Source organism: Neodiprion pinetum, chromosome 1 (genome assembly GCF_021155775.2).
Source record: "Neodiprion pinetum isolate iyNeoPine1 chromosome 1, iyNeoPine1.2, whole genome shotgun sequence".
Classification (NCBI taxonomy): Eukaryota; Metazoa; Arthropoda; class Insecta; order Hymenoptera; family Diprionidae; genus Neodiprion; species Neodiprion pinetum.
In genome coordinates this window covers 3,783,517-3,795,883 of record NC_060232.1, presented here as the reverse complement: position 1 = coordinate 3,795,883, position 12,367 = coordinate 3,783,517, and the positions used below count along the sequence as shown (strand labels likewise).

The window sequence follows — 12,367 nt, the reverse complement described above, 5'->3', positions numbered from 1 at the left end:
TTCGAGCCAAGTCAGGCTTCCAGGGTGAAATGCACGCCTATCATACGCCCGCTATCGGGGACGAGATCGTCGGCGCGGTTCGTTGTCTCCTATACTCGATGCTAAATCGCCGCATCTATCGCGTACACATATATACAATATGCATAAATCCGCGGTGAATAAATCGACCAAGAGGTTCTAACATTTTCACCGACGTATGGGTTTAATTAAATACCATCCGAAAGAACCTCCCGCGCTATAGACGTGTGAATATTTTCGTATACAATAATAATAATAACAAGAACAAGAACAACAACAACAACAATAATAATAATAATATTTTGACCAAATTTTTCTGCATGTAACATGTATATTATGAGAAAAAGTATACGTAGGTACGTACGGCGAGAAAAAGGAAAAATATGTGAAGCGAGGAAACGTTGTCGAGGAGAGAGAAAGACGGGGGAAAGAGGGTTAAGGTCTATGAATATTCCCCAGCTTGCCCGCAGCTAAGAAAATGATGAACGAGGAACCGGCCACGGACCCGCGTCTCTTCTTGGATCTATGGCCGTGTACAGGATACGTTTATACGCCCGTCTTTGCGGTGTGTGTGTGTGTGTGAGAGAGTTAGGTTTCCCCCAGGTTCACCCCCCCCCTATCCGACCTTCATCCAATTCCTTGGAAAATATCCGAGAGAAAAACCCCTTGTGGAAGAAGAGCGGTACGCCTCGATTACTCCGAAAGTATGCCGGGGGTGCGAGGCGAACCGTATCGAGTTTCTTAAACAATTTTTACCCCCGCGGCTGCATCGCAATTTATCAAAATCAAAATGAAATATTGAAATGATCAAATTTTCTCTGCGAGGTATTATTGTTATGATTAAATTTTTTTTAACGTTATTTTTTGTTTTTACACAATTTTATCACACCTCTGAGGCGTGGTTAAATTTTGTTAATCGCGCGAAGGAATGTTCGGGGAAGTTCTTAGATAGCGATAATCTATTGACTTTACTCTTTGAAAAACGCTTTCTCGGTCAATGATCGGAATTATATTCCGTGATACGCGAGGCTTTGAATTCTGGGATTCAAACGACGAGTAGTAAGAGTACCCTGTTGGGTCAGACGCTGGGTTTTCTGACAGAACGCAGAACCCGCAACTTATCGTATGATACGTAGAATTAGCGAAACTCTGTTGTAACCGTATGCGGTGGAAAATATTAACTAAAAGCAATTTGTTTCGCTGAATATATTTACACGATATAAGGCACGGATAAAAAGTTTCCGTATGCACATGCGGAGTATAATTAATAAGCTTGCCGGTTGTAAGGTAATCATGTGAGTTGGGGGTAAATTGATATTGTTATTATACGTCGTTAATATCGCGCCGCACGGTGTTACGTATAATACATTTCCATTTATATATTATATGTTTCACGTACGTTTATTCGGACACAACGTACCCGCGGCGAGCGCCGAGCGAAAGGTGTAATTATTTTTCGTACAAAAGTAAGATAATCCTTTGTTGCCGCGCATCTATACCTACACGGAAATATAATTTGCAACGTTAGGTAAGCCTTGGCGTAAGTTAATGACGTCGTCCATATTCGGCTTCGCGATTCGCAACGCGAACAGCATAAACTTCGTTGCAGTTATTATACGAGGCGCATTATCTACACAGGAGAGATTAGCTGCAGGGGTCATTACAGAAATCTATCCCTTACCATTTTCCTGGCGTACGTTATAATACGTACGCGTGTACCGTTGTATATGTATAATAAACGCCGCATCGAAATTAGGTATCGATATAAATCGTCGAGGGAATTTACAAAAAATTATATCGGTCTGACCCGCCGAGGAATACCGATAATTATTTCGCCAGACGGGTTTTTTTTTCTTTTTTTTTTTTCTTTGTCATCGTAACGCGCTACGCGTATTTTTGCCACGCGAATAAGATTTTTTTTTTTGTTTCTCACCTTATCGTACGCCTACTTGCGAATTGGACTTTTGATACTCATTTTTACCGCAATGACTTGCGTTCTTCTCTGTATATGGCACCCGCTTAATCTTTATTACGTTTGTTGACGCGCCTTTGATAGCATCGAAAAATAGCCACAATTAACGACCGCATGATCATCGTCACTCGGAGCAAATTTTATTTCGCTCCCCCCCACATTTTTTCTTTGTTTTGCAAACATTACCAGATGATAAAGAAGCGAAACGAAACGTACCCTACAGCATGCCCTAGCAATCTGCCGTATAAAATTCCTTCAATGCCAATCATTCTCTCAAATATAGTTATTTTTTGCTGCTTCATCACAGGCCTCGAATTTAATTGTGACGATTAACACGTCGCCCGTCTCTAAAAATATACGCTTGTAATAATTTAACGATAAATTAAATTATACTTTAATTATAGCGATTCTTATCTCGTGGAATAATTATGAGTATAATTTCTGTTTGACATTGGAAGTTGATCGGTAAGAAATTATGAACCGCAATCAGCCAATGCGAATTGTTTTTAATTGAAGTTTGAATTCTTGTGGTAGCTGTTGAACGAATCATTTTTATTAATCTCTGAAAGTAATATCCAGCCAACTGTGCGTATACATATATTGCACAAAAGGGAAACCATCTCCGTAACGTTGCGTTCATTCGTGCGAAAAACGTCGCCAGGTTCACGTTTTACTTAAAATTTGTATGAATTATTGAATATTTTTACCATTGCGTATTTTGGATAAATACGATCAGTGACGAAAATTTGAAGAATTACACGTTAAGCGCCAGAGGCTGGTAACTTTAATGTCGAAATAACAATCTCTGATTCAAATATACTTAGACTGTAACAATATTCTCAGATACGGTATATTGTATACATGTATAAAAGTACTATGATCGAGAATAGGAAAAATAATTTGAATGAAATTGAAAAATTTAATGTAACGCAGGATGAAACGATACTCGGAGCACAACTTGGTCGAAAAATAAATTCATCATCTACGACCAGGGGTGAAATTGCGCACCTGTACGGGTTGCAGGTACGAAACCGGCTGTAAGAAACGCAACGGTACGTATAATATATTCGGGGTGCAACGGACAACGGAGGTCCGCAGGGGATGAGTCGAGGAACAGGTTTATTCGGGGTGGTAGTTTCGGTCACGAGAGAGCCGGTACGCAACAAATTGACAGGTAGAAGAGGGTGTCCACCGCGCACTGGAGGTGCCTGCGACGCCGACGAAGAGCATCCCCGGGAAAAAATAGAGAAGAGAGTCACTTCCGCGGCTGCCATGTTGGCCGGAATGCCAGGCGCCGCCCCGTCAGACGGATTTCATTGGCTGGTTACGGAAACCGCGGCGATATCAGGGACCTTCGCACACGCGTTCGTCGCACCCACACAACCGAGTCGTCGGCTCGAGGAGAAGGTGCGCGCGACGCGGATCGTCCGCTGGCACGTGCAGCGGCGGCAAACGAGAAGAGAGTTATTTTTCGAAACTCTAGGGGTAGCTTGGTTTTTCAACCCCTTGTTGTTGTACCTGAAACGGTTTTTCGGGGCTTTATTCTTCTCGGGGATTCCAGGATTCCGCGCGCGAAATTTGTTTATTTATTTTTATTCTTATTTCTTTCACACGGAGCATGGAACGGCTGGACTTATCGCGCGGGTGATTCTTGATTGGAAAATCCATTTGTTTCACGTATAATGATATGTACGAATATACTCGTCGATCACGGTGTAATTTATAATATCACGTGTATGCGTAGAGATTGCATGGAATGATAACGATTATCTCGAGTGTCGTAAATCGTAATGAAATTGAAAAATTGATATTGGCAAAAATAAAAAGTACACAAAGAATGATACGAATTTTATATTGTACCTACGCTGATAAAAATGTTGCGGTATCGATGTGTAACTTTTAGTCCAGTGACAGATCGTGTCCTTCTGCGTTATTCAAGGTTATTTTTACTATCATAGAATAGTCATTGCTTGATTTTTTTTAGGGAGGAAAATAATTCGTATTAAATTCTTGCGGCGTCGTTATCGTTATCATTGTAATTCGGATTGGTGTAGAAAATTTGTTTGAACTCGTCTTTTTTTTTTTTTTTAGGAAATAGAAATGGAAAAGAAGCGCGAGAAAAGGAGAGTGGAAAATTATAAACTGTCGATTTTTCTACTAATAAATCCTACCTATTTACCTATGCTCGATGAAATTGCATTTAGATATTTGATGGAGATATTCCTGATGGAGACACCTTCCCCAAACTTGTGATTACAAATTTAACGATTCTTTACACGGTCGAGGTTCGACTAACGATCGTCACACGTCAGAAACTTGGAAAAAGTCGCGGCTGATAATAAATCCCTAGGGATAAAATAGTGAAATAAAACGACGCGTGCACGTACACTAGTTCGAAATGGATAAAATTTGATCGACTCTTGCACGATAGCTTCATTTACTCGAATTTACTCGAATTTACTCGTACAGTATTACACATATACACATTTATATATACCGAGTTCTATTCACTATATTTCTTAGCCGGCGATGCCGCCCCCGAAGGGATGGGGGGTGACGGCAGTGCTTTGAAGAACGAGAGAACTCGAGCTGGCGAAGAGAGGCGAGGAAACGGAACGGGCGGTGGTGGAGGGCTGAGGGTGGGTAAGCGGGGGAAAGAGGAATCCTGGCCTATGGGAAGAGAGGAAGCGATGGTGTAACGCGTATAACCGCGAAGCGCGGAGACGTTCTCTTTGTGATTGAAAATTGATGGACTGGAATCAGGAGGAGGAGGGAGGCAGAAGTCGCGAGGGGTGAACCCTGGGGAGAAAGGCGGCTGCGAGATAGAAAAGAGATGACGTTCAACCGCCGCCTCGTTTATCAAAACACCCGAGAAGACAAACGCACCCCCTTGGCTCGCACACTCGAGCGAATCGGTTCGCGATCATTCCCGCAGCTTCTTCCTCCTCTTTCGTTAGGAGGTATACAGGTATACCCATATCGAAACGGGGTGACGTGATATTTCTTCTTACCTCCCCGATTTCCGGCCGCAACTTTTCTCTGCTCGAAAGCTCGAGCTCATCGAGGTTCACGGCGAAAGTTCAACCCTTGGGATGTAATCAGGCGCTTTGTTATTGTAACTCGGGAGTCTGTCTGCGGTGCTGCCGTCGGACACGACCTGCGCAACAATTTCGAAACCTGGCCCCCCGGTTCGTTCTCGGACACGGGGCTAATACCCGTCCTAATACGTTTGAATCTCCCGTAATTTTCCGTGGCTTCTGAATTTTTTAATTAAATTCGAGCGTTTTTTGACGGAGACCCATCCGCGGGTTATGACGCTCGCTTTTCTCTCTCTCACACTTTCTCCCCGTTTCTATCCCTCCCTCTCCCTCTCTCTCTCTCTCTCTCGCTCCGTTTACCCCCTCCACGTGTTTCTCCCACCACTCGTTGCCACCTCCATCGTCCTAAAAATGAGGGGATGAAATTCCGCTCCGCCCATTCGACCACCCACGTGATATCACGACCCCTACTTCCTGCCCCCACCTGCGGAAAACAGAACTCCGAGCTAACTCTGCACCCCCGAATATATACACACGTAGGAGATTTCTTCGACTATTTCTTTCCCCGGTTTCTCGACGACTTTATGCATCGTAAAAATGATATAAAATTTGTAAAGACGAAACGGCGTAACGACACGACGCCCAGCTTTCGATTCACGCATTCGTATTTACGCTTTTTATACACGCGTGAAACGGTTACCGGCGTCTTGACACACGTACGCTAGAAACTAATATTCACCTAAAAATCATTATGGGCCGGTAGACGGAACAGGTGTTGTACAGATTCTAATGGAAGTATTACACAGGCGAGCGAAGATAAATTCTCTACGGTGTCGTTAAATCGTAGGTTTTTGCAACAGCGCGAGAGTACGGCGTCAGATTTTCATATACCTTAGGTATATTTTATGATAAATGATTTCTTGACTCGCAAATATAATATCCTGATATTAAAACCTGTGATGTAACAAAGATCTCGGTGTAACGAGGTAGTGAAAGTATTTTTAGCACGTTTTCGGAATTGAGGAAACAGTCCCTTGTCCCGAAACACACCGTAATACCAAGAACCTTGAGCCCTGATTTGGGTGAAACAGTTACAGCCAACAAGCCTCGCACGGATCAAGTTTGTTCCTCTTCTCTTTTTCCGACGTTTTACGACGTCTTTGCAATAAGTCTCTTTATAGCTCTGCGCGTCACTCCGTTCATCCCTCGCGATGTTCGGGTGCTCAGGTTTAGGATGAAAGCGCATCGGATGTTACAAATTCTGAGAAATCTCGTGTTTTCGAGAAAGGATGAGGGAAAATATATGCAGTTACAAGCCGGTGAATAGATTCTAGAGACCGAATTTAATTATAAATCAATTACTGGTGAAATTGATTTTCAAGAGTAGAATAATTCTGCAATTTAGTCGTGTCGTCGAGTTTGCGAACTATCGAGGTGAAACATTACTTCGATTAAAATTGTCGTAAAAATCGTTTACTTCGTACAACGTCACGGTTGCTCGTGCAACATTGTACCGTAACGCGAATATTTTCTTCTCTTTTGTTTTTACTAATATACACTGACGTTGTATAATCTACCTTTACGTCAGTCAAAGTACACGACGATGAATTCTGGACAATGGCTGCGTAATTACCTACAGCATACGCGCGGCAGATTACACGTATACCTGGTTCCAGTTGAATTTCAGCTCCGCGAAGCGTGGCGTTATTACAGGCGGTTAATTATCGAGCTGGCGAATAATTATCACGCTTGCCAATAATCAAAGAGCCAATAATCAGTGCGGTTGGGTAACACGGGGCGGCGTTGGAGCTTCGGGAGAAGCCAGACGCGAGGGGGGTGAGAAACCGGCGATTCGTAATCCCTTAATTATCGAACTACGACAAGTTCAAACCACCCCTTGCCCCCACCTTCTGCCACCAGGTCGTGCGGAGTCCGCGTCGCGAGCAACGAGCGGAGAGAACAACGCACAATAGGAGGCTGATATATTTCCGTTGCTCAAAAATCAACAATCTCCCCACCCGCGTGCCGGTCCACACGTAGGTACGTACGGATACGTATACGTTTACGGTTTACACCGCTGCAGGTTGACGTACGTCGTAGTCGGTGGTGTGCGTGTTATCTGGCAGCGAGAGAGAGAGAGAGAGAGAGAGAGAGAGAGAGAGAGAGAGAGAGGGAGAGAGCGTCGCTCGCAATAACGACGCCGCCCCCGCGAATGGTGGGCGTGGCCATCTCGTCATTTGTCTCTTCTTCGTCGCGGGGCAGGGACGCCGAGGCGGCAGAGTTGCCTGCACGCGGGGTGACGTATGTACTGCCCCGCAAGTTCACCCGAAAAAAATAAGAGAAGAGCCAGAAGAGAAGAAGAACGCCCATTACACCCGCACCCAATCTCCTCACTTCGTTATTGTGTGTATGTATACCTATAACGCGTTTCGACGCGGCGCGATACCGACTTGCCGGGGTTGCGGGGAACGTTTTCCGTCCGGCTCACCTCTCGGTACACGCCGATCGGCAAACCGTCAACGACTCATCCGTGTATTCGAAAAGATCGAGCTTGCACCCGGCGATCTCGGTGTTTTGTCAACCCCTTCCCCTCTCCCGACTCCAGAAAATTTTACCCCCAAAGTCCCGACAAGATTCGAATCGTCGTAAAGAGACCGTGTTTCGATACTTCGGAAGAATAACCGTCGGTCCGAAGAGTCGAGCTTTCTTTTCACGTATGCAAGCACCGTCGATCGGAAAGCAGCGCGTAGGTACACAATGCAAAGCGGGGGCTGCGGTGGGAAGGACGTTGGGCCACCAGGGGGGAGGGGAGATGTGATACGGGAGGACGAGGTGGAGGGGGAGGAGGAGGAGGAGGAGGAGGAGGAGGCGGCGGCGGCGGCGGCGGCGGTGGTGGTGGCGACGGTAGCGCGTCGAGGCGGGGGTGAGGGGCGGCGGAAGGGGGAGGGGGTGAGAAGGCCAGGGCAGGGACAGGAGAGAGGAGCAGTCAGACAGTCAGGCCGGCCGGCAAGCGAGCGCGCGAGGCAGTGCAGGCAGGAGCCAAGACCACTAGATCTACGCGGCTTACGCGACTTACAGACTTAAGCCGGCTAGCAGTCCGTCGGCTCAAGCAGCTAAGCCTTGCGAAACCCACCTCTATACGGACCTCCACACCTACAACGCGTTACACCCGCCTAGACCCGGGCCACCTACTTCCTAGAGCTACCGGCAACCCACTTCCTGGACGCCTCCTGCGGCCTACTTGTTTGCAACTTACGTACCTAGTTATTTACTCGCGCGTTTCATCGGATACTCGCCTCCGTCGATAACAGTGTTAACGCTGACAGTGAAATTTTATACGCCGGTGTGTCACGCGCGAAAGTTGGGGATTTTTTTAAATTTCCGTTCGGCGGATTGTACGATACGCGCAGCGAAAGAGTTTTGGCGGAAATCGTCGGGGTGACTTGTCGTTTGGGGGGAAGCCTCTCGACGTTTGTACCCGCGGCATATTCTTCGGTCCCTCCACCCCCTCCTTGGCAAACCTCCCTTCCTCACTCCCTACCCTTCATCCCTCGCACTCGCGACGTTCCCTCCACCGCGTCGGTGACTGTGCAAATCCGACACGCCACGTGCACGATTATTTGCAAGTTGGACGGAACCGTCGACGCCGAGTTCTCTCGCCCTCCCCCGCCCCCGACGGCGGTTTGATCTCAACGAGAAACGGCGGATATCGTCGCGCGCGCGAGAACGGGAACGAGATCGGACCGCGCGACTTGTACTTTGTACACACCTGTGATGATTGACCCCGGATCTTTGCAGTGAGCATCGCCGTCTTTGGTGTTGAACGCGCGGTTGCAGTGTGTCACGCCAGGATATGTAACGGTAGTGCGACCTCCACACCCCCACCATCGCCGAAACCACCACCACCACCCTGAGGAGCAAAAGGAAACGCGTCATCGGGTGTTAGTGCTGAGATTTAGTATATACATGGTGACCGGATGCTACGGGGAGTGCAGATAACCCGGCCTATGACTGTGCCTAGGTTGAGGCTGATATTACGCAACGATTATTTACACCCTTCGATACGCGGACGACGTCTTTTTGCAGTGTCGTTTTATTTATCAATTATTCTCTCTCGCCACGCGAGCCTGTAAATCACGGAAGCAAGTGCGGTGCCCGATTCTGAGATTACCGAGTTGAGAGTGAAAATCAGCCGACTGACAACGTGCAAGTACATCGGCAATTCCGAATTCGTGCGAATATCAAGCTACACGCGTAGATATGTCGGACAGTGTGTTGAGACAGTGTGGCTAAATAAGTATATCGCGATATATGCTTGTCACCTATAAATATATATATATATATAACGTATATATATAAACATATATATTTACACGTATCAACACGCGTCGCTGGACGAGATTGGACGAGAGATCTTCGCGTGCTTACGTGCGCGCGGCAGCCGGTTCAGGCAATATAATATATCGATACCGGCTGTTGGTTGTTTTTTATTTTAATTTGTTTCCGTTTTTGTTTTTTTTTTTTTTTTTTTTGTTTTTTCTTTTCATCATTATCTTTACTTAATTTATTTCTCCTACCATTCGATATTTCTTTCGAATGATTTGCTTTCGTCAGTGTAATAGTGCGGTATCGTTACACATGTTTTACAACGTCTTGAAGATACCGAGATCAGTCGGGTTGCGCTGTTGTTTTAACAAACTGTGGTAAAGCCGCGCCTTTACAGAAGCGGCCCGACAAGGATATCGGGGTGTGGAGGAAATTCTCGTCGATAGAAATATACACATCGACGAGCGTAATAGGCATAAAAGATAAATCGCATCGTTGCAAGAGGCAAACGTAAGGAACTACGCGGCAGTGAAGTGAGGCTAGTGGAACACCCCGGGTGTTCATTCACAGCAACACGACGCTCACGTTCTACAGCATGGAGCGGGGTGGAGGCGGAGGAGGCCTCGATCTCGCGGGGGGCGGGGGAGGGAACTCGGACCTCTGCCTCCAGGACCTCGTAACGGGATCGGCGACGGGACTCTCGGTACAGCATCATCAGCATGCCGCCGCCGCCGCCTCCATGGCCGGACTCCACGGGGACCATCTCCAGGGGACGATGCATCACCACGACCTCCATTCTACCGGGCATCACGGATCCTCCATGCACCATCACCCCTCGGCTTCCCACCAACTCCATCACGAACCATTGGAGAAACTTAAACGTGGTGAGTCGTTCACAATACCGCAGACTGCGCGAGGTGAAGAAAAATCTTTCTCTAACTTCGAAGGAGTAAAAATTATCGTCCATTTTTCGGACACAATCCATCGGATTTAATCGTTGAGCGGAATTCGTGCAATTTACGATGACGATGTTACGGTTGTAATGGTGAGAGAGGAAAAGACACAAAAAAAAAAAGAAAAAAAAATAACGCTCGTAGAATTGGGTAAGGCCGCGACGTGCCCAAGGCTCGGCAACGAGTCGCTTGTTTATGACGTTTTTGTCAGCTGTCAGAGTGAGAGATAAAGTTTCAGCAGAAATAGTCAGATAAGCAACCGCGCGGGCGTCCGTCATCCAAGCCGTTGCTTGCCGCTGACACGATATGCAGAGGTGATAAAAAATAGAAGTGGAATAATAAGTTGTTTGTTTTTTTTTTGGTTTTTCCAAATAATTTTTGTAATTTGTTCATGCTGAAATCTGAAATTTCGTTTCGGCTTTGGTCTTAATCCGACTTTGTATACCACAAATTGACAAGAATTTCTTCAAATGTTACGATATGGTTTGTAAAAAGAACCGACGGCCGTCGCGTAACCCGTACGAGTACCTACTAACAGTATCGTAATTTTACGGAGATGTACAGTTGAACGATGCTTATTTCCTTTGATTTATAATATTTTCAATGAAACGCACGTTTGACGGGAAAATCGTCTTCGTCGTTATTTAGTCGTCAGTTTGTCGAAATTGATAATAGTGCAGCCGTTATAGATGTATCGACGGTACCTTTGATCCTATGTTGACTAAAAAAAAAAAAAATTTAATCTGAAACTCCAAAGCTTCGTTCTATCAATGCTTCGTTCAATAATTGATCGGTATCCGATTGGTATTTTCGACAGGTCTCGATTCGTGTTACACGTATATTACGCTGAAGAATATTTTTAATAATTTTTTGTGTATCGTTTGGCTTACGCCAACGTGTATTGTCCGCGCATTGGTAATGAATTAAAAAATCGTTAAACCTTTTCTATTTGTTATACGGTGCGTGTACTGATGTCGGTTCCCGTGGATAATATATCTAGTCACCGATCAATCGATCGCATCGATACACATACACGTGTTTATATGTATAGAATATAATATCTGACAACGATAGATAATGTCTTCAATGCGACAGCGAAAATTCCAAATATCTTTGCGATTGTACCGATTGTAATCGCCTGTGCGACGGTTATATCTGAATCAGTCAAGTTTGATCTGTGAAAAATAATACATGTACCTATACGGGGATACGACATCGTCTCTCCGCCACCTTCTCGTTATCAGCATCCCATGACAGGCACAAAAACTGTATATACGCGCACGATTCGTTTGTTTGTATAAACACCGTTTTTCCGCTGATTCATTTGCCTAGTTTTTCCCCATTTTTGAAACGTAAAAAAGATATTCATCATAATTTTATGCAGAGTTATCACAGAGAAGCAATCGAACACGTCGTGTAATAAGCGGACAATAAATCCAGGCACACACGCTTATCAGAATAAAACTCGTCGCTGTTTACAGCCGTGAATCTGAGATATAACGTTTTGGGTTTGCGTGTGTGTGTGCACTGTTTGCGTGTGGGAGTAATACACACGCGATATAAAGCGTATAGCGTCGAAAGCGTCACGTGCTTTTATCCTTTGCTTTTTGTACGAAACTTTTTTGTGTACAAAATTACATATACGGTAAATTTGTGACTTTGGAAAGATCGTAAAAGTTCGTCGTTTCACGTTCGACAACGAGCCTCACGGTTGTCTTTCGACTGCCAAACTCACCCTGTGAATATTTGTTTGTTTGCTTTCTTTCCGCCCAATTCCACGTGAACATGCTCGGATTAAGGGGGCACGATGCCTAAAGCTGTTCTATAAAAAAAAACGTTCCAATGTTGGTCCTGTAAAATGATAGAATAGGTCAGATGTATAAAGCGGCGGCAGAAAATAAAACCGACTAAGGCTAAGAAAAATATTTTTATTACAATATTTCTCTTGGGTAATTAAATTTGTATAAAATAGTATTAGGAAAAAGGAAAATGGATAGGGAAACACATTTTCCATTACGATATTGAGTAATTATATTGAGTATTTCTTTTTCTCGCCTTAA

General features: G+C 45.2%; 1 protein-coding gene across 3 annotated transcripts in view; it reads left to right on the top strand.

Annotated features, from left to right (window-relative positions):
• Positions 1 to 12,367, top strand: part of Ptx1 (pituitary homeobox homolog Ptx1) — a 40,454-nt gene that overhangs the window by 5,511 nt on the left and 22,576 nt on the right. The window contains exon 1 of one of the 3 annotated variants that reach the window (XM_046609009.2): positions 9,552 to 10,235. The exons of 1 other annotated variant lie outside the window; for it this stretch is intronic. In XM_046609009.2, coding sequence (XP_046464965.1) covers positions 9,950 to 10,235 — 286 coding nt within the window. In that variant the 5' untranslated portion in view covers positions 9,552 to 9,949. Of the gene's footprint in view, positions 1 to 9,551; positions 10,239 to 12,367 lie in introns of those variants that run through there. One more of the 3 variants, XM_046609008.2, reaches the window with a different exon arrangement.